Raw genomic sequence first — 26,253 nt, 5'->3', positions numbered from 1 at the left:
ATAGAAAGCTGAAACATCAATAGCGGTCGGACTGCTTTTAAGCAGCTAAGAGCCGCTTTTTTGTTAAGACTAAATTTTTCGGATCCTGTAAAAGATAGCTTTAAAATGTTTTTTTTTCTAAACAGGTCTTATATCGCTTTTACTTTTTGCAAGTTTTTTTTGTTCCTATTTTTGGTAGTCTAATTGCTTTTAAGCTGCTATTCTTTTTAAAACTTTCAGAAACCTTAATTTTTTAAAAGTTTTATGATTTTAAGTTTTTGCATATTTATCTTTTTCGTTTCTTTGTTATGATAACAGTTAATCAGCTCTATAATTTACTTAGTCTGTTTGTCTATTTTATTTTAGATTTTGTGCTTTGCTACTTATGGATGTTGTCATCCTTGTTTTATTTCAACTTATACTTTTTACGCAATTAAAATTTTTTATAAAGGTTTGCATGATTTTTACTTCAAATTAATTTGTCGTAAAATGCTGAATTGACTAACATTAGAGAACTTAATAACATTTTTGTTAGCCCTATTGGAGCTTACAAAACTAGTTTTGACCTTTTTTTTAATGAAAAAGACCAAAAAATGAAAAAAAAATTTTGAATAATGGGGAGGCTCGCTGATGCATGTAAACTTTTAGAAAGACACTTGTGGGGAGAATTATTTTTTTTTTTTTTTTTGGGGGGGGGGGGCAATTATTTTTCTTTCAAAGTATAGCTTTATGCACCTTCTCAATTTTGTCTTGAATAAGAATAAAAAATCTGTTTTTAAAACTATTGATCCTAGCAAGAAAAATCCAGAAATAAATTTAAAAACCAAGAGATTTTACATTTAATTTAAGATTTTTTATGCTTGGATGAATATTTTTTAAAACCAATTTGATATTCTTATATTAATCAACAAGACAAATTCAAAAAGATGCATAAAACAATACTTTGAAAGAAAAAAAGTTGCACCTCCAGAATAAACTTCTAAAATTTTTAATGCATGGAAACACCTTCCCCCCATTTCCCCTCAAGGACAGAATCGATTTTTTATGACGTTTAAACTGTAGATGTTGATTACAAATTCAATGTCCAAAATTGATCCACTCTACTGTACATTGTTATAATTTAATATTTGATGTGGGTATAAACATTAGACATAGATGGTCAATCTGACCTCATTTCTTAAAAAGAAACCTTTGTTCACTTTTTGTTGTATATGAAATACAGCCCTATAGGCAACATTATTTGCAACTAAATTTTGCTATGATATAATTTTTAGAAAGATAACTTTATTATAAGAAATTAAATTATTTATAACTAACTTATTATATATGTTGTGTCATACGCTTCACATTATATGATGGAAGAAATATTTTCTTCAAATATTTCACCCAAGAAAAGCTTTAACCTAAGATATTCAACAATTTATAGCTGATACATAATGTAAACAAAATTCCCTTGTGCTTTCTCTACGTTATCTCTATTGTATAAATGAACGTACAAAAGAGGAGGAGAGAGAGAAGGAAATAGACAGAAAAGTGAGGTAGGGGGGAGGGGGAAGAAATATAGAGAAAAATAGACAGAGATATTTATTGTTCACCCTTAGATGATGTAAATTTTTTGATATTTTTTTTTAAATTTATGAAAAAGATAGAAAATGAGACAAAACCAAGTATCATATTTTATTAATATTGCTTATACAAGAAAGGTCATTCAAAATTATTTCACCAATATTAAGGTCAAGTGACAAAAATTTAAATTTCCACCTACTTCGCCCCCAGAGGGGGCAATAGTAGAAGGAAAATTCAAATTTTGATCACATGACCAAAATTGTTGAAATAATTTTAATATCCTTTCTAGCATTCACAATATTACGAAAATATGATAAATAACTATTCCAACATTTTCAAAATTATACAATTTCATATTTTAAAGAAAGGATTTAATAAAAAAAATTTTATTCCAAACTTTTACTATATCATGCCTATTTCTTCTTGGTTGACGTCAGGATTGTTAAAAAAATAATATTTTTTCCAACATTACACAAATAGGAAATTTTTTATTTTGAAAAAGGAATTTATACAAAAGAAATAATTTCTATTCCTAACTTTTTCTATATTATGCCTATTTCTTATTGGTTGATTCTAGGATTAAAAAAACATAGTATTCCAACATAAAAAAAGATGCTGCTAAATTATTTTGGGGTATATTTTTTTGTTACAGACAAAGCCCAAGCTTTTTCTGAGGGGGGAGACCCCCCTCAACCCCCCCTTCCCCTGAGGAAGAAAACCCCCCTCGACCCCCCCCCTGACGCTCACAGAATCTTTTAAAACATTACACATAAAACTAACAAAAGTTTAAACATTCAGGAAAACTCGAGTTATAGAGTAGGTTTGCCAAACAAAAATTTTATAAAAACACAAATAAATTAAATTAACATTTATTTTAGGGTAAACATTTAACAAAATAGATATAAAATAACCAGTTGATTTCTTCATGTGTAATTTTGCAAGCAGACACCAAAATCGTTGCCACATCTCCAAGTGACTTTTACATAATCAATAACAGGCAGAATGGAAGGAAGCTAATTCTCCTAAAATATAACAATTATTTTGATAAGTTGGTAATAAAATCTATTTGTCTTTCTATTAAAGCATTGATCTTTGCAATTTTAAAAACACAAGTTTAATATTTATAGGACAATTATAACATGTCTAAGTATGTTAAAATTGATGTACATACCAACAGAAAGTCCGTCAGGCAGACACACGGACAGACAGACTTACGGACACAGATTTACAAACAGACAGATGTGAAAAAACAGTTGAAAAGACATGCAGACAAATGAACAAAGGGGCATTAATTATAGAGAAGCTAGATTTAACAAAACTTACCATGCAAACACTTGCAGCAAAAAATGGTAGATTCAAGTTTTCTGACAAGCCTAAAATATTTTATATAATTATATTTCTTACAAAAATATTGATAATAATAGCTGCGCCCCCAAGCTTCCATGTACAAAGAATATACAGAAAAAAATGACCTAAAACCATCCAAGGACCTATGTAAAGCTAAACTGAAAAAAAAACATTCGGACCAGTAATTTCTGAGATCATAAGTATCAGACAAAAAACATTAATACTTTATGTAATAGTTCAAGACACTAATAAAGCTTCCCTGAAAAGTACAATTTAATCGAACAAGCATTTTTTAAAGATAATTACCTTCAGGGAAAAAATGTACTTTATATAATAAAATAACACTGAACAAAATACCTACGTTTTATCTCACATAACCTCCGCCTAAACCAATGTTCAAATGATTACTAAGAGTAAGTGTTTAAAAACATTGTCGTACATTAAATTAAAGAACTTTATAGGTCAGCTGAATCTTAGTTTCCGATTTTGTATGTGTCACCGTCATCCTATCTAAATATTTACTACTAGTTAAAAAAGCTTCAAACTTCTAAAAAAAATCAAAATTTAGTTTTCACAACTTAAGCTATTTTTACGTTTTATTAAATGGAGTTCCAATTAAAAAAAAAGAGAGGACTTATACTATTGGTGGGGGGGGGGGGGCGTTATTGATTAATAGAAGAACTATTATACCCCCCCTCCCTTTCCTTTCAGCTTTTCCCTTTGACCGGATTGGCTGATATTAGCTTTTGCAATAGTTAGGTTATCTGTCGTACAACTTTGTAAATCAGGGAACAAACGGGTAATCAATTTTTAGTTGATCATTTTATTTGCAGAAAAAGGAGTAAATATAAAGATTTCAAATAATTAGTTAAAATGAAAAATTATGTTGTTTTTTTAAAACAGAAAAATTTCATTAAATTTCATAGGACGGTATAAAAAATATATTTGTGAAGAAAATATTTATCTTTTGAAGAGAGAGAGGGGAAGAGATAGAACTAGCATGTGAGAGAGAAAAAAAGAATTAGATAAAGTGGGGGGGGGGGGGGTAAATATATAAGTGAAAGAGAGAATGAGACAGTGTATGGGAAGGGAGGGGAAAAAGAAACAGACAGAAAGAGAGAGAGGAGAGGGAAAGAAAGGCACAGAGAACCAATAAACGTACAGTATAATTAACCCTTATGATATGTATTATTTCAGTTTTGAGTTTTTAAGACAGGGTTTAAATCCAACAAACCCAAGTATCATAATTTTAATAATATTTTTTATACAAGAAAGGTCATTTAAAATCATTTCATCAATATTAAGGTCAAGTGACAAAAATTTTAATTTCCACCTACTTCGCCCCCACACCCCCTGCAAAAGTAGACGGACAATTTAAATTTTTGATCACATGACCAAATTTGTTGAAATAATTTTAAAATCCTTTCTCGCATTCACAATATTACGAAAATATGATAAATAACTATTCCAACATTTTCAAAATTATACAATTTCATATTTTAAAGAAAGGATTTAATAAAAAAAATTTTATTCCAAACTTTTACTACATCATGCCTATTTCTTCTTGGTTGACGTCAGGATTGTTAAAAAAATAATATTTTTTCCAACATTACACAAATAGGAAATTTCTTATTTTGAAAAAGGAATTTATACAAAAGAAATAATTTCTATTCCTAACTTTTTCTATATTATGCCTATTTCTTATTGGTTGATTCTAGGATTAAAAAAACATAGTATTCCAACATAAAAAAAGATGCTGCTAAATTATTTTGGGGTATATTTTTTGTTACAGACAAAGCCCAAGCTTTTTCTGAGGGGGGAGACCCCCCTCAACCCCCCCTTCCCCTGAGGAAGAAAACCCCCCTCAACCCCCCCCCTGACGCTCACAGAATCTTTTAAAACATTACACATAAAACTAACAAAAGTTTAAACATTCAGGAAAACTCGAGTTATAGAGTAGGTTTGCCAAACAAAAATTTTATAAAAACACAAATAAATTAAATTAACATTTATTTTAGGGTAAACATTTAACAAAATAGATATAAAATAACCAGTTGATTTCTTCATGTGTAATTTTGCAAGCAGACACCAAAATCGTTGCCACATCTCCAAGTGACTTTTACATAATCAATAACAGGCAGAATGGAAGGAAGCTAATTCTCCTAAAATATAACAATTATTTTGATAAGTTGGTAATAAAATCTATTTGTCTTTCTATTAAAGCATTGATCTTTGCAATTTTAAAAACACAAGTTTAATATTTATAGGACAATTATAACATGTCTAAGTATGTTAAAATTGATGTACATACCAACAGAAAGTCCGTCAGGCAGACACACGGACAGACAGACTTACGGACACAGATTTACAAACAGACAGATGTGAAAAAACAGTTGAAAAGACATGCAGACAAATGAACAAAGGGGCATTAATTATAGAGAAGCTAGATTTAACAAAACTTACCATGCAAACACTTGCAGCAAAAAATGGTAGATTCAAGTTTTCTGACAAGCCTAAAATATTTTATATAATTATATTTCTTACAAAAATATTGATAATAATAGCTGCGCCCCCAAGCTTCCATGTACAAAGAATATACAGAAAAAAATGACCTAAAACCATCCAAGGACCTATGTAAAGCTAAACTGAAAAAAAAACATTCGGACCAGTAATTTCTGAGATCATAAGTATCAGACAAAAAACATTAATACTTTATGTAATAGTTCAAGACACTAATAAAGCTTCCCTGAAAAGTACAATTTAATCGAACAAGCATTTTTTAAAGATAATTACCTTCAGGGAAAAAATGTACTTTATATAATAAAATAACACTGAACAAAATACCTACATTTTATCTCACATAACCTCCGCCTAAACCAATGTTCAAATGATTACTAAGAGTAAGTGTTTAAAAACATTGTCGTACATTAAATTAAAGAACTTTATAGGTCAGCTGAATCTTAGTTTCCGATTTTGTATGTGTCACCGTCATCCTATCTAAATATTTACTACTAGTTACAAAAGCTTCAAACTTCTAAAAAAAATCAAAATTTAGTTTTCACAACTTAAGCTATTTTTACGTTTTATTAAATGGAGTTCCAATTAAAAAAAAAGAGAGGACTTATACTATTGGTGGGGGGGGGGGGGCGTTATTGATTAATAGAAGAACTATTATACCCCCCCTCCCTTTCCTTTCAGCTTTTCCCTTTGACCGGATTGGCTGATATTAGCTTTTGCAATAGTTAGGTTATCTGTCGTACAACTTTGTAAATCAGGGAACAAACGGGTAATCAATTTTTAGTTGATCATTTTATTTGCAGAAAAAGGAGTAAATATAAAGATTTCAAATAATTAGTTAAAATGAAAAATTATGTTGTTTTTTTAAAACAGAAAAATTTCATTAAATTTCATAGGACGGTATAAAAAATATATTTTTGAAGAAAATATTTATCTTTTGAAGAGAGAGAGGGGAAGAGATAGAACTAGCATGTGAGAGAGAAAAAAAGAATTAGATGAAGTGGGGGGGGGGGGGGGTAAATATATAAGTGAAAGAGAGAATGAGACGGTGTATGGGAAGGAAGGGGAAAAAGAAACAGACAGAAAGAGAGAGAGGAGAGGGAAAGAAAGGCACAGAGAACCAATAAACGTACAGTATAATTAACCCTTATGATATGTATTATTTCAGTTTTGAGTTTTTAAGACAGGGTTTAAATCCAACAAACCCAAGTATCATAATTTTAATAATATTTTTTATACAAGAAAGGTCATTTAAAATCATTTCATCAATATTAAGGTCAAGTGACAAAAATTTTAATTTCCACCTACTTCGCCCCCACAGGGGGGCAAAAGTAGACGGACAATTCAAATTTTTGATCACATGACCAAATTTGTTGAAATAATTTTAAAATCCTTTCTCGCATTCACAATATTACGAAAATATGATAAATAACTATTATAAAACTTTAGTGACTAGTATAATTTACAATAGGTTCTCAGACATCTTGTTACTTTTTGTCTAAGGTTTAATGATACTTTGTTTTATCCTAAAATCATTTGAATATCCTGTTTGTAAAACAAAATGCCGTTTTAAAACTTGTTTTGCTAATTTTAAGATAATTGTCAGAGAAAGAGGGAACATTAAAATGTAGATCACACAAGTACCCACGTTGGCTCAAAAAAAAAATTTCCTTAAAAGTAATATGTTTTTTTCAAACTAGTATTTTAAATACATAAAATTAACTAATGAGTCTTTTTTCTAAAGAAACAATTAGTTTGGTTGTTTCAATTAATGGAAATGTCTATAGTAGATGATTTGCTATGTATACTACTTTTCTGCACTAACTTTTAGATTTGTTTATATTTTATGTTTAATAGTCAAAAAAAAAGTTTTAGAGTCCCTTAATCTCTAGATATCTAGTTATGTATGAAGTTAGGTAACAAAAATTATAAAAACACCCATTTTTTCACAATTTAAAAAAAAATTTTTGTCGTCAATCTTTTATTTAACCTATTTTTTTTTGTACACTAAAATGATCGATTATTCATGTAAAATGCGCACAAAATGCTATTCTGAAAAAATTATAGTTTTGCAGGGTGTCTAACAAATTGTTTTTTTTTCTGGCCTAAATCCTGTTTTTTATCTAGTATTTATTAGTTTGGAGCACCTAATACTTAAAAATTAACAAATTTACCTTTAGAACAACCAGTAAGTGTAGTTTTTGCGTCTGTAGAATCTAAAAATGGTCAAAATATTTTTTTTTATAAGTGTCTAAATATGTTAAAATATAGTTTTTTTTGACTAAATTAACCCATTAGTGCCGAGCGCCACTTTTATGAGCCGATTGAGCTAAAAACCTCAGGGAAGATTTATAATGATAAAAACGAAAAACTTATTTTTTTGTTTTGCTCTAGTGGCGTGCACAAGAAAGTTGCAAAAAAACGGTTCGGTATGGCCACAAATGCACAACGGGTATTTTGACCCGTTTTGGGCGGTTTTCGCCGGCATTAAACGTCGGTTTTGTAGTAAAAACTCGTTTATTTCGACCAAAAATTGAAAAATGTAATTTTTAAACACCCAAAGTGAGATGAACACTTTTTAAAACTTTAATACGATCAGTAATTAAAAACTACACAACTTTATGTAATTTATAAAGCTACAAGTAACATACAAAGCGATTCTTTTCAAATTTAATGTTTTGGCTGTAAGTACCACCTTTTTCGGTGTACCCGGTTCTCGAAGTTTAAAAAGACACACACTACAAAAAAAAAACATATAAAATTTGGGTGTTACATATCAAAAAACGAGCATAAAACTATTAAGTGACACATATAGAGGTAACTAGGGTTAATTGGGTGGCTCAAACCCTTACTAATGACGTAAACTGTTATTTTTATTAAAAGTTAAAAGTTAAAACCGGGTAATAAAAACCAAAACTGAGCCAGGTTTTAAAACTCGGGTATTAATGGCCAGGCCGAACCGGGTCATAATAGGGCTTAAAAAAACGATAAAAAAAATCATATAAAAAATAATAATTTGAATAAAACAAATTCACAAATAGATGTCAATAAAAATTGGATTTTACGAAAAAAATCAGCGACTTTTTTCTTGAGCAACCCAAATAAGTATACCCTATATGTTTTCTTCAATATTTTTATGCTCTTTTTTCTGATATTTATCACTCAATTTTTATATGTTCTTTTTTTGTAGTGTTTGTGTTTTAAAACTTCGACAAACGGGCTTTTTTAACCGAAAACACTAAATGTGATATAAATCGCTTCGTAGTTTACTTGTAACCCTATAGATTACATAAAATTATGTAGTTTTCAAATACGTGTTCATCTTACTTTGGGCGTTCAAAAATTACATTTTTCATTTTTTTTTGTCGAAATAACTGGTTTTTTATGGCTATGCCAAACCGGTTTTTTTTTGCAACTTTCCTGTGCAAGCCACTAGAGCATAACAAAAAAATTGGCTTTTCGTTTTGACCATTATAAAGCTTCCCTGTGATTTTTAGCTTGATCGGCCCATAAAAGTAGCGCTCGGCACTAAAGGATTAATAGCTGTTGGACTAGTTTCAGGCAATTTTTATCCGCTTTTATTTTACAAAACTGATTTTTTAGGCTCCTGTAAAAAATGAGGCTAAAACATTGTTAACATTTCCATCAATTTAGGGCATAACTTAGTATGAAACATCAATGGTAATTGGACTGTTTTTAAGCTGCTTTTTAGCCGTTTTTACTTTTGACATTAGATTTCAAGTGATTACTCCCATCCCTTAAAAAAAAGATTTTGGGAGTGGCAAAAATTTTTAGTTTGTTTATGTTTACTCTCACAAATAAAAAGCTTCGACGTCCTTGCTTTTTCTCTATCCCTTCCCCCAAATATACTTAAATACAGTGATTTATCACAACAGACGAAAAGTTTTGAGAAAAAAAAACTTGGATTAATGTTAAAGATGTTTAAAATGTACTAGTAAATGAGCGCGCGAAGTGCGCAAATTTTTTTTCACATAAAATATCCTTTTGATACATTTCAATAATATGGGTCTAAATTCTGTTTTTCTAATTGAATTTTTTGAGTTTCTATTATAACAAAAAATTTCATACTTCAAATGTACATGATTTATATCCTTTAATTCGTAAATTATCTATTTAAAACATTCAAAAATACATAAATTCATAGTTAGTTTCATGTTTAACTTGAAATAATTATATAAAAACAAAACAAATGATACACTGCTGAAGCTTCTTGCTAAAATTCCCTTCTTTATGCTTCATAATTGTGTGTGAAAAACCTATGGTAGATGCTTTTCTTTTAAAGACTTTTAGACATTTTTAGGGTTCCGTGATTTTCAGTTTTTGCATATGGTGCATTATTTGCCAAATGTACCACTTTTCTGCACTACCTCTCCGATTTTGTTAATACTCTATATTTTGGTCCGTTGGGTAATTCAAGGATGCTGGATGGCCAAAAAAAAGTTTCAGAGTCCCTGGATGTCTAGATATCTAGCTATCTATGAAGGTAGGTAACAAAAATTTAAAAACACCCATTTTTAAAAAATTTTAAAAATTAATTTTTTCATCAATCTTACATCCAACCTATACATTTTATACACCAAAATGATCTTTTATTCATGTAAAAAGCTCATATAATGCTATTTTGGCCAAAACTCTAATTTTACAGGGTGTCTAACAAAAAGTGTATTTTGGATATCCAGCGTAATACCCAAAATACCTGTCCGAAAAAAATCATTTGTTTGGCTTAAATCCTGTGTTTTATCTGTGGGCAAATGTGGTATAAAACGGTTCAGAGGACCCGGGACTAAAAGGTTGTCAAATTTCATTTTGGAACACCCTGTAAATGTGATTTTTGTGTCTGTAGAGCTAAAACTTGGTCCAAATTGGCTATTTTTTTCAAATTACTCTAATATGTGTTTTAGTATAATTGGCTGACCAGATCAATATTTTCCTATTTTTTGGACACCCTGTATTTTCAAAACAAGAGAAAAAATTTTTTTTTTTTAAATTTTTTTTTCTATTTTTAAGTTACTTAAAACTGTCATATAGATACAGATTTTGAAAAATAATAATAATATTTGCCTATTTTACAAATTTTTACACTTTTGGGACATCCTGTGCATGTTTTTGAAAAATTGTAAAAAAGGCAAATATTATTGTTATTAGTCAAAATTTGTATCTATATGACACTTTTAAGTAACTTAAAAATAGAAAAAAAAATTTAAAAAAAGGAAATTTAATTTCATATTAAGTCAAATTTTATGTGCAGCTAACCATTTTTCGTCGAGATAGATTTCAATTGTTAAAACAAGAAAATGAAGTGTATAATATAAATAATTGCTATAACATAAGTAATATAAGAAACATAAACCATGTGCATTTGAAATTTCGGCTCAATACCAGCTGAGTATCCACAAATTCCCCAATAGAAGCTGAGTATCCACGCATATTTCCCAAGAGTAGTTGAATATCCACACTTTTCCCCTATGGTAGTTGAATATCCACAATAGTTTCCTATTGGTATTTTCATTATATCCTTTCATAATGCTGATTCCCATGACAATAAAGCACATTAATGCAAGCAATTCTCACCTATCATTTAACTTTAATACAGATTTAGGAACCAAATATTGAAAATCCATAAAAGCGAAGCTCTGAAATGAAAGGACAAACTAACATTAACTGGATAATAATGCATAAGTCTATATAAAATTATTGTAATTATAGTAAATTTGTTGCAAAACTGCTTAAGTATATGCTACTGTTTTAGGACATACTGACATTTTTATGACTTAATTATTGAGATGTTTTGCTTATAACATTGTACCTTATTGTAATAATCAGTATTCCATAAATTAAACTTATAAATAATAAATACCATTTAGATATTAAATCAATCCGCGTATGTTTTGTCTTGAATTTAAGTTGTACAAAGAAGCCAAAAATCTCCACCCACTTATTGCACCTTGCAATTTAAAACAAGGATGACAAAATCATTAAAAGCGTAGTTGGGCATACTATAATCAATTTGATTTGTTGGTAATTACGTTCTTTATAATGTGCTTTAACACCAAGCTTGAAATCGATGGACGGGCAGACGCACAGACCATTAATATAAAAAAGCTTTGCTTTTTAAAATGATCAATCTACAATATTTTTTTTGGACCAAAAATCCCTAAAGCCACGATTTTATAGAGTTGATATAATTTCCTAGAAATGTAGAAAAACTTTGCTTTCATTTATTACATTATATGAAAAACTAGGATGACAACATCCATAAAAGCGAAGCTTTGAAACGATATGACAGACAAACATTAACTTTTAACAGAATTCTGTTTAAGGACATACTGACATTTTCAATACTTGATTATAGAGATGCTTCGCTCATAATATTGTACCTTATTGTAATAGGAATCAATAATCCAAAAATCAGATTAATCGGATGATTTTATCATATAAAAAATTGTTATTAAAAAAGTAAAAAAATCAACATGTTTAAAATGGACGTACAGACATTCTGATAACGATCATAGAGTTGCTATGCTTTCTAAATAGTACCTAACTACTACAGGAACCATCATGCAAAGTTTGAAATCGATTAACAAAAAAGCTATCTGTTACGGACGGACTGACCGACCCTAATTATAGAAAAGCTTTGCTTTTAAAAATTGTTAAAAAGCAACATGTTTAAAATTGACCTACGGACTTTCTATTATAGAGTTGCTACGCTTCCTAAATCGTATTTTTTGTATTAAATCAATAGGAAAACTCTAACATGTATAAATTAACAAAAAAGTTAACCAAAATAATTGTTTAAAAATTTTATTTCCCCCCAATAGTAGTTGAATATCCAGGCATTTCCCCAATGGTAGCTGAGTATCCAAAAATGACCCCAATAGTAGCTGAATATCCACGTGGATACTCAGCTGGTATTGAGCCGAAATTTCTTTTGACAAAATTCGGTTGGATATACAAAATTTTTTACTTTACATGAAATTTAGTAAAATAAAACGCCTAAATAAAAGTATTTTACAGTTATCTTGAAAAAATCAACGAATAATGGCAAATCGGTTCGGTTTTTGCGCTTTTTGCATAAATAACAAATGATGTATCTTGAAAAGTTCTACAAAAATGAATAGTCTATGGCCTTAAAACGACTCCTTCCTCCCAAAAATGGGCAAAAACCATCATTTTTTAAAAACATGCACAGGGTGTCCCAAAAGTGTAAAAATTTGTAAAATAGGCAAATATTATTATTATTAGTCAAAATCTTTATCTATATGACAGTTTTAAGTAACTTAAAAATAGAAAAAAAATTTAAAAAAAAAACAAAATTTTTTCTCTTGTTTTGAAAATACAGGGTGTCCAAAAAATAGGAAAATATTGATCTGGTCAGCCAATTATACTAAAACACATATTAGAGTAATTTGAAAAAAATAGCCAATTTGGACCAAGTTTTAGCTCTACAGACACAAAAATCACATTTTCAGGGTGTTCCAAAATGAAATTTGACAACCTTATAGTCCCGGGTCCTCCAAACCGTTTTATACCACATATGCCCACAGATAAAACACAGGATTTAGGCCAAACAAATGATTTTTTTTCGGACAGGTATTTTGGGTATTACGCTAGATATCCAAAATACACTTTTTGTTAAACACCCTGTAAAATTAGAGTTTTGGCCAAAATAGCATTATGTGAGCTTATTACATGAATAAACGATCATTTTGGTGTATAAAATGTATAGGTTGGATGTAAGATTGATGAAAAAATTAATTTTTAAAATTGTGAAAAATTGGGTGTTTTTTAAATTTTTGTTACCTACCTTCATAGATAGCTAAATATCTAGACATCCAGGGACTCTGAAACTTTTTTTTGGCCATCCAGCATCCTTGAATTACCCAACGGACCAAAATATAGAGTATTAACAAAATCGGAGAGGTAGTGCAGAAAAATATTACATTTGGCAAATAATGCACCATATTTATTTGCATATATCTCTCTTTTTTTCTTTGTTATGATAACAGTTAATCTGCTATAGAACTTATTTTGTTTGTCTATTTCATGATAGATTTATGCTTCGCTATTTATTGATGTTGTCATCCTTGTTTATTTATTGATCGCAAGTTATCGGAAAAAAATAAGTATTAACTCCGAACAATAATAGTTAGAAATGGGACATTTTATTACGTCTTGGGCCAAAAATTTTAGATGTTAGGTGCGAAACATTTTTGTTTCTTAAACAAATATTTTTTTAGAACTTTATTTCACAAATTATTTACTAATTTAAGTTATATAACAGAAATTTTAGCATTAAAAGCAGCTACAGATAATATATTTTCTTGTTTGACTTCAGTTTTGTGTGTTGTCACATGTTTGACCTAAAAATGTATTAAATTAAGGCTTGATTATCGTTAAAAGTAAAGCGAGTGATTATTTAAATTAGAATTATTGCAAAATCTATTTAAAAACAAAAGTAAAGAAAGAAAAATAATAAATAAGAAACTTATTTTAGGATCATGATTAAAAATTAAAGATAAAGAAATTTGAAAAATTCTGGAACAATTTAAAACATTCTACAACATCAAAAATATTTTAGGTTTTTTTTTCAACAAAATATAATATATATTACCATGTGTGCTTTTTGTCTGAATGCTCTAGAACATACATGACATACAAATGGTTTTTCTCCAGTGTGTATTTTTAAATGTTGTTTGAAATTAAATCTTTTTGAATTTATTAGCAAACCACAAACAGGACAACACTTGTCATCAGACCTTAAAAATATTATATTTATAAAAAATGTTAAAATAAAATATTAAAAGACGCCTCAAAGTACCTTGTCGAGCACCTATTTAAAAAAAAATTAAGGAAATTTTGTTTGTTTACTTATTATTCCAGGTCAAGTAAGATGAAGTCAGTTGGTTACTTGTAATTTAATTATGTTAGGAAGACCTTCTCTCCCTCTTTTTATTTTTTTATTTTAATTTCGATTAAAAGCAAAGTTAACAGACACTTTGTAGGGAAGCACCTTTTGAAAAATTTATTTTACAAATTATTTAGTAATTTTTTAATTTTAAATAAATTATTACCAGTGATCATTCATATGTAGATTAAAGTTTTCTAAATTATGCAACATTGAATTACATTTTATACAATTCAAAGGCCAGGAATCTGATTGAATTTGATTTTCATATTCACTAACTGCTGTATTATTTCCACTGGTAATATCATTTTTTATTAACATCATTGGAGATTTCATAGACATTGACGATTTTGAAACATGTTCTAATGTTAATTTTGCAAATGAGTTTTGCTGAAATCTTGGGACTAGAATAGCAGACATTTCTTTCTTTTTTTGGAGATACGCAGATAAAGAAAAGGTAAATGGATGAGTTAGCGAATTTTCAAAAGTTGAAAAATTTCTTCTTGGTATGATATTTGTTTCTCTAATGAATTCTTCAGTTCTATAAAAAAAATAAGTTTAAGTTTTATTCAAATAATACAAATTTTGTTTGTATAAAAAAATCATTTACCTTTCTTCTCTTAATAAATGTGATTGGTTATCTTTAACACTGAGAATGTTGTTGTTATTCAATCTTTCAAAAAAAGTTTCGGTTTTTGGATTTTCATCAATAACCATCTTATCCTCAATTTCATCATCAGAATATGAATCTTCGCCTCTCTGAGATTGCTAAAATAAATAACATTTTAAAAGTAATTTAAGTAAGTACAAAAGATATGCTAGAAATATATTTATGTTCATTACCCACTTGGCAAATTGCGTTTATCTAAATGTCTGTCAGTTAAGGTCTTGCTAAACACTAAACCGAAGATGTTGTGATTTTTAGGAAAAATTGTTGTCGAAAAAGTTTAAAATCTGTATGTATCTTACTGTAAAAGGAATTATTATGCAAAGTTTGGAATCGATAAAACAATTCTTATATGTGTAATTCAATCAAAAAGGTACAGTTACGGACGTACATACGCACTGATATTATCTACTGAAATGTTTTTGTTTATGCTACAGAGGCTAAGCATAATAGTTTAACGATTTAAGTAAAGTTACTTGAGAAAGAAGTTTATGAAAAAATATACCCTTTAAAAACAAACAATACTTTATGTGACCATCCTCTGCCCTTAGAGGCAAATCCTCTTTAATAAGTCATCAAAAGAAACTCTTACACCTTTTAATAAAGTCTTTGAGGCTTAGGTATATGATAAAAAAATATCTTACCTTTTTGATTTCCTTTTCAGATACAAAAGGCAATACACAATATGAAGGTTTAATTAACTGACCCTCAAATAAAAACTCTTGCGTTACTGGTTCAAACTGGATGTCATCATTTCTATCTCTTATGCAGACATGATTTGAGTCTTCATCTGGGTAATCTTCTACAGAATTATCTGTGCGTATATCTTCTTCTGTAGGAGGTGTTAAGGCAGATGTCATCACTAATGATAGTGGTTCTGGCTGATTTTTTTCATTTGATGGTAACACGCAGTTGTTATTGATTGTTTCAGTATTGTTATTCTGATTATTCATCACATCTTGCTGGTGGACCTCTGTAATGTGATTGTAAAGATCATTTGAGGACCTTGTAAATAATTTTGAACAAAAAATACATTTAAAGGGTGAAATTTTTTGTTCATGGGAACAACGAAAATGTTTGTAGAGATGTGCTTTTTGCCTAAACCTGCTAAAGCATAAAATACATTGAAAAGGTCTTTCACCAGAATGGGTTCGTAAATGAACTGAAAGGTTAGTTTTCCAACTTAATTGACAATTGCAAACTGGACAAAGAAATTTTTTTTTTCCTGTTTCATCAGCAGTTGCCGTTTTTAGCTTGACAGCATATTCGTGAATGCTAGAAGTTCTAGTGGCATTTTCGGACCCAAGTGGGGTTATTCTGCATGAATGAGCATTGTTTTGTTGATACGAAGGAAAAGAATTCAAAGACTTAAAAGATTTTTTACATGAATGAGATGAAACAACTTGCAATAGATTATTTCCATTTTTAAAATAATTTGTATCAAAATGTTGTTTTATCTCATCTGAAATAGATACAGAAACGGGGTTACATGCAAGATCAAGAGGTTTTAATTTACTATTAGTACATGCATTTGAAAAAGAAAAGACAGTCTTAGAAGAATCTAAATTTCTAAAGTTTTTAATACCTTGTTGTGAAAGTTTAAGTCGTTTAGTCTCTGGTTCTTGAGTGTCATTTTGGTCAAAGGCGACTGTAAATGACCGTCGTTTACTGTGTGCAGAATCACTTGGGTCTAATAAGTTTTCATTTGGAGAATAATTTATATTTTCGTCAGACTTGAATCTAAAGCTTTGATCTCCAAGGACCATATCAACTACTCTGCTTCCATTCCACTTATTTCCTCCATAGTAATCTCCATGAATAACTCGCATATGACTCACATAGCTTTGTTTGTGCATAAGAACTTTACCACACTGCATACAAAGATATCCATATTCTCCTTTGACATCGGTTGCAGAACTAACTCTATTTTCCATGGGCGGATTAGTTCGACTTGCAGGACCAGGTTTTCTTTTTTGTAATGGTTCACTTGCTTGATAATCTCTATCTTCATATTTATGTTCTTGTTCATAATGAAAATCACAGTCAACTTTATCTACAAATTTAAGATCACATGAATTGCATTTGGAAAGAACTTTCATAGACTCTTGTTCAAAATAATATTTAGTTTTTGTCAAACTAGCTGGTCCAGGTCTTGACCTAATCTTAAGGTCAAGGGCTAAATGAACTTGTGGCTGATCTTCCGTCATGTATCTTTGTCTTGGTGATAATTTCGGAGTCAATGGTGGTGATATTGGTAATGATGTATTTACTCCAATATCTTCTTTATCTAGCTGTTTTGGTGATGTGGATGCCTTGCTTGTATTTGAACCTGGAGGAGGTCTCATAAGAGACTCTAACTCTTCAGATGAGAAATTGTTCTCCAAATAATCTTTTCCATGGGACTTGTACATATGAACTTTGAGGTTATAATGTCTTGTAAACCCTTGATTACACACAGGACACCAAACACCTAGAAAAAAAGTTTTTAAAATCGAATAATACAAACAAAACAGTTTTAATAGCATTACTAAACAATTTTAGAAAATTCTACTAAACTTACATTTTTGATGAAATGCATCAAGTTGATGTTCATTATACATATGATGATTTTTTCCTCTAACATCACCAAATGAGGCATCACACATATCACACTTATAAACTGTTTCAGAATGCTTGCTTCTCAAATGTTCACGCAATAAATCAGCAGTCAAAAAAGTATCTCTACAAAGGTGACATCTAAAAGGGTTATTATCACTGTGCGCAGAGCCGTCTAAAGCAGTATTTCTGTGTAATTTTTGATGTTCTTTCAGTTTTAAACTTTTATTAAAAGTCTGTCCGCAGACCTGACACACTGGACTTATTTCTCCTGTGTGCTTTCGCATATGATCTAACAGATATTCTTTTTTTCCAAAAACATAACCGCAAACATCACATTTGTGCTGGACTCTTCTTGTGTGAATTGGTACATGTTTTTTGAGACTATTTAAACCAGAGAATTCTCTTGTACATATTGTACAATGAAAGAAGCCACTGTCATTTTGTTGGGCATCACCAGCGTCGTTAATTTCAGGCACTTTTTCTAAAAATGTAAAATAATAAAGGATAAATTGTTTATCGCAAACAGGGTCTAAGGAATCTGGGTGTAAGGTGTGCAAAGTGAAGAAAAAATCAACAATATCCAAAAGAGCAGAGTTTTAAAAGGGACAATAGCAAGTGATTTTGAGCACCTTCTAGCAGTCAACTGAAATATTTTATTTGGGTAAATATAATAAGATTTTTATTTTTAGGCAACCTGTTTTGTATAATATAATTAAACAAATATGTTAGAATTATCCTATTGATTTCAAACTTTGCCTTATGATTTTTAAAACAGTTAAATACATTTAAAAGCGTACACCTTCTAAAACATAAGAATTTTTTTAACACTTTTACAACCTTTTTTGTATGATAAGATTATCCTATTCATCTGACTCATGAAATAATAATTCTTGGGACAACATGGTAAAGAATTATAATCAAGGCAACTATATAATTTAATCCTAAAAATAAAAGTATGTCTTTTTACTGTACCTTATGTTTACGCAATTTTGCAACAAAATTACCTACAATTTCGTTTAGACTTAGAATTTAATGTTCTGTTTATTAAGTTCTAACACGCTACAAGAATTATTGTTTGTTTGTCCTTTTTCCTGATTTTACCCTTCTAAATTGTACCTTACTGTTATAAGAAATCATCATACACAGTTTGAAATCGATAGGATAATTCTAATATGTCTATTTTAAAAAAATATATAATAAACAAAGATGATAACATCCATAAAAGCGAAGCTCTAAAACTGTATGACAGACGATAAATAACTAATAAATAACGATATATAACTAAATTTATCAAATATGAATACATAGATTTTGACAAAATTATACGTAAATTTGTTCTTTCTAAATACAGAATTTTGTTTAAGGTCATACTGACATATTTAGGACTTGATAGTAGAGATGCTTCGCTTAAAATATTGTACCCTATTGTAATAGGAATCAGTAATCCAAAAATCAGATCAATCGGATGATTTTGTCACATAAAGAATTGTTGTTTAAAAGTAAAAAAATCAACATGTTTAAAATGCACGTACGGACATTTTGGTAACGACTATAGAGTTGCTACGCTTTCTAAATCGTACCTAACTACTACAGGAATCATCATGCAATGTTTGAAATCGATAGAACAATTTTTACATGCCTAAATTAACGGTAAAAGCTAATTGTTACGGACGGATTAACGGACTGACCGACCCTAATTATACAATAAACAAGGATGACAACATCCATAAAAGCGAAGCCATGAAACGGTATGACAGACGAACATTAACTTTTGTTGAGTGTCAGAACTGAATATACAAAATATGAAAATATAAGGTTTGACAAAATTATCCGTAAATTTGTTGCAAAACTTCTTAAATACAGAATTCTGTTTCAGACCATACTGAAATTTTTATTACTTGATTATAGAGATGCTTCGCTTATAATATTATACCTTATTGTAATAGGAATTAGTAATCCAAAAATCAGATTAATCGGATGATTTTATCACATAAAAAATTGTTATTAAAAAGTAATAAAATCAACATGTTTAAAATCTGGTAACGATTATAGAGTTGCTATGCTTTCTAAATCGTACCTTATTACTACAGGAACCATCATGCAACGTTTGAAATCAATAGAACAATTCTAAGATGCCTAAATTAACGAAAAAAAGCTATCTGTTACGGACAAACTGACTGACCCTAATTATAGAAAAGCTTCGCTTTTAAAAATATTGTCAAAAAAGCTAAAAAACAGCATGTTTTAAATGGACCCTAAATATAAAAAAGCTTTGCTTTTAAAAATATTGTCAAAAAAGCTAAAAATCAGCATGTTTTAAATGGACCCTAATTATAGAAAAGCTTTGCTTTTAAAAATATTGTCAAAAAAGCTAAAAATCAGCATGTTTTAAAATGGACGTAAAGACTTTCTGTTTATAATCATAGAGTTGCTACGCTTTCTAACTCGTACTTTACTGTTATGCAAAGTTTAAAATCGGTAGGGCAATTCTAATGCCTAAATTAACGAAAAGAGCTAACCGTTGCGGACGAACCGACCCTAATTTTAGTCAAGCTTTGCCTTTAAAAATAGATTAAAGTGTAAACAAGGATGACAACATCTATAAAAGCAAAGCTCTAAAACTTTTAGACAAACGAACATTTTACTTGTAGAGTGTCAGAAATGAAAAATCATTACATAAATATATAAATGTCAAATCAAAATTCTAAGTTGAAAAACTGCTTTAGTACAGAATAATGCTTACAGACATACTTACGTTTTTAGGAACTATAGGAATGCTTTGCTCAAAACATAACATAGGAATTAGTTGTAAAAAAAGTTAAAAATCAACAAGATTTAAATGGACATTCTGGTAAATCTTTTAAAAAATTTAAAATTATTTAAATTATAATAATATTTTTTAACATTAAATTATCATATTATAATCTTTATCAACTTGTGAAATAAAACAGCATATGGTTTGCATGTACATATGTCTGCTAAGTGTGCGCTAAAAAGTTTCAAGGACATCTTACGAAAGTGAAATCTTAAGATCAGCTAAGCTTAGGTGCACGCGCACGCGTTTTAAAAATGTGTGTCAAGTATTACCGTATATCTTGTAGTTTCCCGTGCCTGCGGGAGAAGGTATTTTAGATTTGTCCTCGGAAGATCTCATTGCTCTAGACTGTGGAGAAAGGATGGGAGTACTCACACTTGTTCCAGGGTTAATTGATAACGGAACTAGAGAAAGTTGAGACAACTGTACTGTCCTTGCTTGGTTCATCTGGACAAGCATGGCTTGCTGCGCTTTTTGAAGCAAAGCGGCGCTCTCTTGCGCAAGTTTTGCTTGATTTAAAGTTCCAAGGATTTTATTACTTTGAAAATATTGGGATCCAAGTCCAAATGGTAATGTTTGGCACATTTTAAGGTTTGTTGACAGCATTTCATACATATTATCTTTTACTCCATGAACAGCTTCTAAATGACCTAAAAGGCCTTTAGCTGCCCCATAAACATATCCACAATAACGGCATACATGTTGTCTTTTAAGTTCATGAACTCTTTGATGTTTTTCGAAGAAATCTTGCAATTTGAAGGTTCTTGGGCAATGCCGACACAAATAACTGAAATCTTCACTGGGAGCCATATTTATACGCCTAAAACATAAAAATTGTAGTTATTAAAATCTATTTTCATTTTGTTTATGCAAATAAAATTGTTATTGTTATTAGCTAAAACGAACTTATTAAATCAAGTTAAACTTAAGACTACCCTTATATTTTTATATGTATATATTTTTAAGTTTATTTAAATTAACTAGCAATTAACTTATACATGATATATATATAAAAATAGACATTCTATTCTTTAATTGGACCACTTTTTTAATTAAAATTCCCTTTGATCCTACCCCTGCTTTTAGCATAAAACCTACTTTAGACCAAAACTTCTAAAAAATGTAGTTTGGCTTTTATAGAAATACAATAGAATTAAGTTATTCGTGTGTAAGTTGCTCGCTTCACAAAATTTATGGAAGCCTTGTGTTGGTTCATGGCAGTTTCTCATTTATAATCATAGATACACAAAAAAACGGAACAAAGTAAAAAGGCTTATTTGTCTGTCTGATAAAATCTTACTGACAATTAAACTTATTGAAGTCCTTATCTTAAAAAAGATTTATACAGATTTTGAGCAGTTTATTTATAAAGATCACCCTTAGAAAAATCTCCACTCTCTTTTTACTTTTTCTATATGAAACTCAAATTAAAAAAGGACAAATTAAACACATTGAACTTTAAAATACACTAATACACATAGTTTTAAGCCTTTTTAAATTCGTTATCTTTCGTTTGGAAACTTTTATTAAATATTGGTAGCTCTAAATTAAAAGTGTCATAAGTTTTCAAACAGTTTAATCTCCAGAATGGAAAATCTTGTTCATCATTATAGAGGTGGTATATTTTTTCTTTAGATTACTGCAAATTTAAAGATATTAGTGGACTCTTTTCTTAAGTTAGAGCCCAAGCTGTATATATGGTATTAATTTTATGATATTTATTTTATGATATTTATTTTAATATTTGTAAAAAACTGTCTGTAATACGATGTTTTGCATGATTTTTTAGTAAGGCTGAGAACCGGTTTTAATTCAGCGGATATTAATTGGTTGGAAAGTTATACTGGAATAGTTATTTCTCGTATCGTATTATAAACGGCTTTCCGCGGATATAGAATGTACAATTATAAGATTAAAACTAGTTTTTTTAGCCCTGTGGTGCCGAAGGCACCGGCTAAAAAAACTAGTTTTAATCTTATGATTGTACTTTTCTATATTCGTAGAAAACTGGATATAATACGATGCTAGACATAGTTTTTTCGTATTCATGAGAACCGGTTCCTATCCACCGGATTTAAATGAATACAAGAAAATTGTTTACTGCTTAAAAAAAAAAGTTTTTGAAATTTTTGTATTAATATTGTAGCATTAAAATGCTATTATAAATGAAAATGCTGTAATAAAATAGACGAATTAATTTTCTTACCTTCCAGGAGAAAATTTGTGCTTTCGCTTTTCTAAAATTGTCCTACATTTACTCACACAAATTGAAAATTGTAGAAGAGAAAGTTTAACCAAGGCAGGTGAAAGGGAGAAAGGTTGCGCTGGTATTGGTAGTGAAAGAGAAAACTATTACGACTCGCCTTAAAGGTGTGTGTAGTGAAAGGGAAAACTCTGATTTTTAGGTCATTAAAAGATAAATTAAGAAAATTGTCATATTTATACAAAAAAATACAAATTTTTACTTTTATTTTTTTTTGGTTTCTTTAGCAAATGTGTAATGTAAAAATATATAAAGAATTTAATACTAAATTTTAAAGTTGATGTTATTTTTTACATTATATGAATTTTGATTGTTTAATCATTTATAAAACTTTTATCATAAATAAATCTTACCTATGATATTAAATTTTGTACATCACTTAATCACTTTCAGACTTCTTTACTGTGTCGTAGCCAGAAACTTACTGAATAGAAAATGAAGATCATTGCGAGAGTTTACCTCAAGCGTGGCGCGGAATTTCTCCTGTTTTCCCTTGAAAATTGTGGCGAGGGAAAGGTGGTGTAAATGAAAATAGTAGATGAAAGTAGTTCAAACAAAAATTATTTTTCTTTCAAACTTGATGTTTTTAACCCTCATGATTAAAATTTTAATATTAAATTACGTCAGCTTAAAGCAAATTATCGTTTATTTCCATAATAAGGCTCTTGAACGGTAGATCAAACGAGGATTCGTACTTGTAGAGTGTGAGAACTGAAAAATTTAGATTTTTTTGGACAAAACTTTTAATCTTTCTTAATATAAATATATGAATTATTTATCTAAAACAAAACTAAGTAATTTGAAAGTGATTATTGCTATACATAAAATTGGTTTATTTTAACAAAAGAAAAAAAAATATGCTTTAACAAGGATGGCAAAATCCAAAAAAGAAAAGTTCTGAAACGGTAGGACAAACAAACGTTTACACTTATCAGAACTGGATAAGCAGAATATATAAATGCAAAATTCAAACAAAATTTTTAAAACTTCTTGAATATAGGATACTTTTTAAGGACATACTTACATTTTTAGGACTTAATTATTAAAGCTTCACTTTTAGCATTGTTGAAATTGAAATTAGAAAAAATCAGATGAACAGGAAAATTATAACATACAAAAATTTGGTGTCAGTATATTTTAAATGGATGTAAAGAGTAGACTTTCTAGAAACTAGTATAGAGTTTCTACGCTTCATAATTTCAGTGGCGTACGAATCGAAGGAGGGATTTAGAACAATCAATCGACCCCTCCCCCCCTTACGACTTAAACGCTACCCCTGGATCTTGGGTAAATAATATTTGTTTTAAATTAGACATAAGGAAACTAGTTTGTGGCCATTTCCCTCTCTCCCTTTATGGACCGAAATCTTAAAAATAGTTTCAAAATTTGGGCTCGTATTAACCCATTAGCTGACGATAAGGTGAACAGTCTTTTTAGTAGCGAAGCTACTCTATAATTTGAAATGTCCGTCTGTCTGTATGTCCGTCTGTCCGTATGTCCGTCTGTCTTAGTTTGGGGGAAACGTGATTTTCTCGGCTCCTATAAAAGATAAAAGGCTGAAAGTTTTTGACAACATTCCCATTATTAAGGAACCCAATTAACTATAAAACATCAATGGCAATTGGACCGCTTTTTTGCAGGTTTTAGGCTATCTTTGTATTTTTCACATTTTTCTCCATATCTTTGGTGTTTATGGTCCAATTTCCAAAATTTTTTTAGTTTTTGATATCAAAATAAAATTTCCTGTCTTTTCATAAAAAAAATGACGGTCAGACTGCCTTTAAGCAGGTTTCAGGCTATTTTTGTATTTTTAACATTTTTATCCATACTTTTAGTGTTTATGGTCCGATTTCCAAAATTTTGTCAGTTATAGATATTAAAATTAAATTTCCTGTCTTTTCAAGGAAACATCAATGGCGGTCAGACTGCCTTTTTGCAGGTTTTTGGCTATTTTTCTCATTTTTCCTGATATCTTTGGTGTTTATGGTCCAATTTCAAAATTTTTTTTAGTTAAAAATATCAAAATTAAATTTCCCGTTGTTTTGATCATCCAATTTACTTTGACCGTCAGTCTGTTAGTCATAGTACTGATATATAAGTATTAAACAATTAAAAACAAATATTGAAAAGGTTTCGTGATTTTTTCCTAATATACATGTTTTTGACAACTATTCTTTAAAATCTTATACATAATTTTTGTGCTTCGCTACTTATGGATGTTATCATCCTTGTTTTTTTATTTTCATTTGGGGTTTATGGTTTTTGGCGTTGCTACAAAAGACCAACTCTACAAAAGACCAACGCCTATAAAAGACCAACTAGACGGTTCTACAAAAGACCAACGCCTACAAAAGACCAACATTCAAAAATCGTAATGCTAGAAGTTCATAGCCGCAGAGCTTGGCCCCCTAGCCTGCCTAGCCGCGGGCGCTCGGCCCCCTTGCCTATAACCTAACCTAACCTATATGTATGCATGTTTAATGTACATTAATTTATTTATAGTTTAGAATATCGTGGATTTTACAAAAAGTGGTTGGTAGATTTTTTTCTTCAAAGTTTTAATACTTTTTACAATATTTAGGTAAGGTTAGGTTAGGTTATAGGCAAGGGGGCCGAGCGCCCGCGGCTAGGCAGGCCAGGGGGCCGAGCGCTGCGGCCATGTATTGATTATGTAATACATTATTAATAAATTTAATGTTTATATAACATATATAGGTGTTGGTCTTTTGTAGGCGTTGGTCTTTTGTAGGCGTTGGTCTTTTGTACAGTTGGTCTTTTGTAGGCGTTGGTCTTTTGTAGAGTTGGTCTTTTGTAGGCGTTGGTCTTTTGTAAAGTTGGTCTTTTGTAACAACGCCATGGTTTTTAGCGTCGTTTTTTACGATTGTAATAACTTTTTTTGCAATCATGTGATATAGTTGAAATTTTATACAGAGACTACCAACTACTTCAACTAGCTATGTTTAAAATTTTATTGATCTATGTTGAAAGGCTAACGAGTTACACGCGACCGTGGCTCAACACGTAGTGCATCCGCTCGTCATCGGGAAGGTGATAGGTTCGAATCTCGATCCGACGTCATAACTAAAGACGTTAAAAATGGTTCCTACTGCTGCTATGTCAGATGCGTGACATAAATAGTTAGAGTAGGGGAAATGCTCTGGCCCAAAACAGGAGCAACTTATTTCCATGCACAGTTAGGATTTCTCAGACAAAGGTCGTGCAATCAAAGGGTTGGTTGTCTGAAGCGTCACCTGAAGCGTCACCACGCCTCTAGAGTCAATAGTCAACGAGTTAATGACACTCAAAGACAACCAACATTTTTTTATTTAGTGGTATAAAAAAAAGACTTTTTTAAACAAAGTTTCTACCGACAAAGATTGCATAATTAGAGGGTTTTAAACTTAAAAATTGAGCGCGAAGCATAAAATAATGGCGATTCTCATTTGTCTAAGAAATCTACACAAAGAATTTCAGACTCTATCTTTATTTTAAGTGGGTTTTTTTGCATAAAAAGCAGGGTTTGGAAGCCGCGCCTCAGCCGCGCATAATCCTCAGTTTTAAACCTGCTTGTGAGC

At 30.0% G+C, this 26,253-nt stretch overlaps 1 protein-coding gene and 2 long non-coding RNA genes across 4 annotated transcripts; all 3 read right to left on the bottom strand.

The window, feature by feature from the left end:
* Window positions 1-2,398: 2,398 nt before the first annotated feature.
* LOC145311652 (uncharacterized) lies at window positions 2,399-3,408 on the bottom strand. 2 transcript variants are annotated; one of them, XR_013876746.1, is made up of 3 exons: window positions 3,250-3,408; window positions 2,869-2,918; window positions 2,399-2,567 (listed from the first exon to the last, which is right to left on the bottom strand). It is a non-coding gene; the product is annotated as an uncharacterized LOC145311652 (long non-coding RNA). The 2 variants fall into 2 exon arrangements; XR_013876745.1 differs by having other exon boundaries at window positions 3,254-3,307.
* A 1,477-nt stretch (window positions 3,409-4,885) lies between these two features.
* Window positions 4,886-5,804, bottom strand: LOC145312787 (uncharacterized). The gene is made up of 3 exons (XR_013877122.1): window positions 5,741-5,804; window positions 5,356-5,405; window positions 4,886-5,054 (listed from the first exon to the last, which is right to left on the bottom strand). It is a non-coding gene; the product is annotated as an uncharacterized LOC145312787 (long non-coding RNA).
* A 7,854-nt stretch (window positions 5,805-13,658) lies between these two features.
* On the bottom strand, window positions 13,659-22,713 carry LOC145312426 (uncharacterized). The gene is made up of 9 exons (XM_080151669.1): window positions 22,622-22,713; window positions 20,688-21,235; window positions 17,563-18,081; window positions 16,588-17,472; window positions 15,647-15,975; window positions 14,946-15,103; window positions 14,502-14,876; window positions 14,042-14,186; window positions 13,659-13,790 (listed from the first exon to the last, which is right to left on the bottom strand). Exons 2-9 carry the CDS (start codon window positions 21,223-21,225, stop codon window positions 13,701-13,703), a joined length of 3,039 nt encoding a protein of 1,012 aa, XP_080007795.1. The 5' UTR covers window positions 21,226-21,235; window positions 22,622-22,713; the 3' UTR covers window positions 13,659-13,700.
* Window positions 22,714-26,253: the final 3,540 nt, after the last annotated feature.

Source organism: Acartia tonsa, chromosome 2 (genome assembly GCF_053477335.1).
Source record: "Acartia tonsa isolate MP-2025a chromosome 2, ASM5347733v1, whole genome shotgun sequence".
Taxonomy (NCBI): Eukaryota; Metazoa; Arthropoda; class Copepoda; order Calanoida; family Acartiidae; genus Acartia; species Acartia tonsa.
Note: the sequence above shows the minus strand (reverse complement) of the source record. Positions and strands in the feature narration are given on the sequence as shown.

Bases quoted from the DNA above. Each gene is read 5' to 3' on its own strand.
- LOC145312426 (XM_080151669.1), bottom strand. From the start codon at position 21,225: ATGGCTCCCAGTGAAGATTTCAGTTATTTGTGTCGGCATTGCCCAAGA. The intron at 15,104-15,646 runs GTAAGATATTTT...TATTTATTTTAG, and splicing joins CTGAAAAGGAAATCAAAAAG to CAATCTCAGAGAGGCGAAGA. The intron at 13,791-14,041 runs GTAATATATATT...ATACATTTTTAG, and splicing joins TCAGACAAAAAGCACACATG to GTCAAACATGTGACAACACA.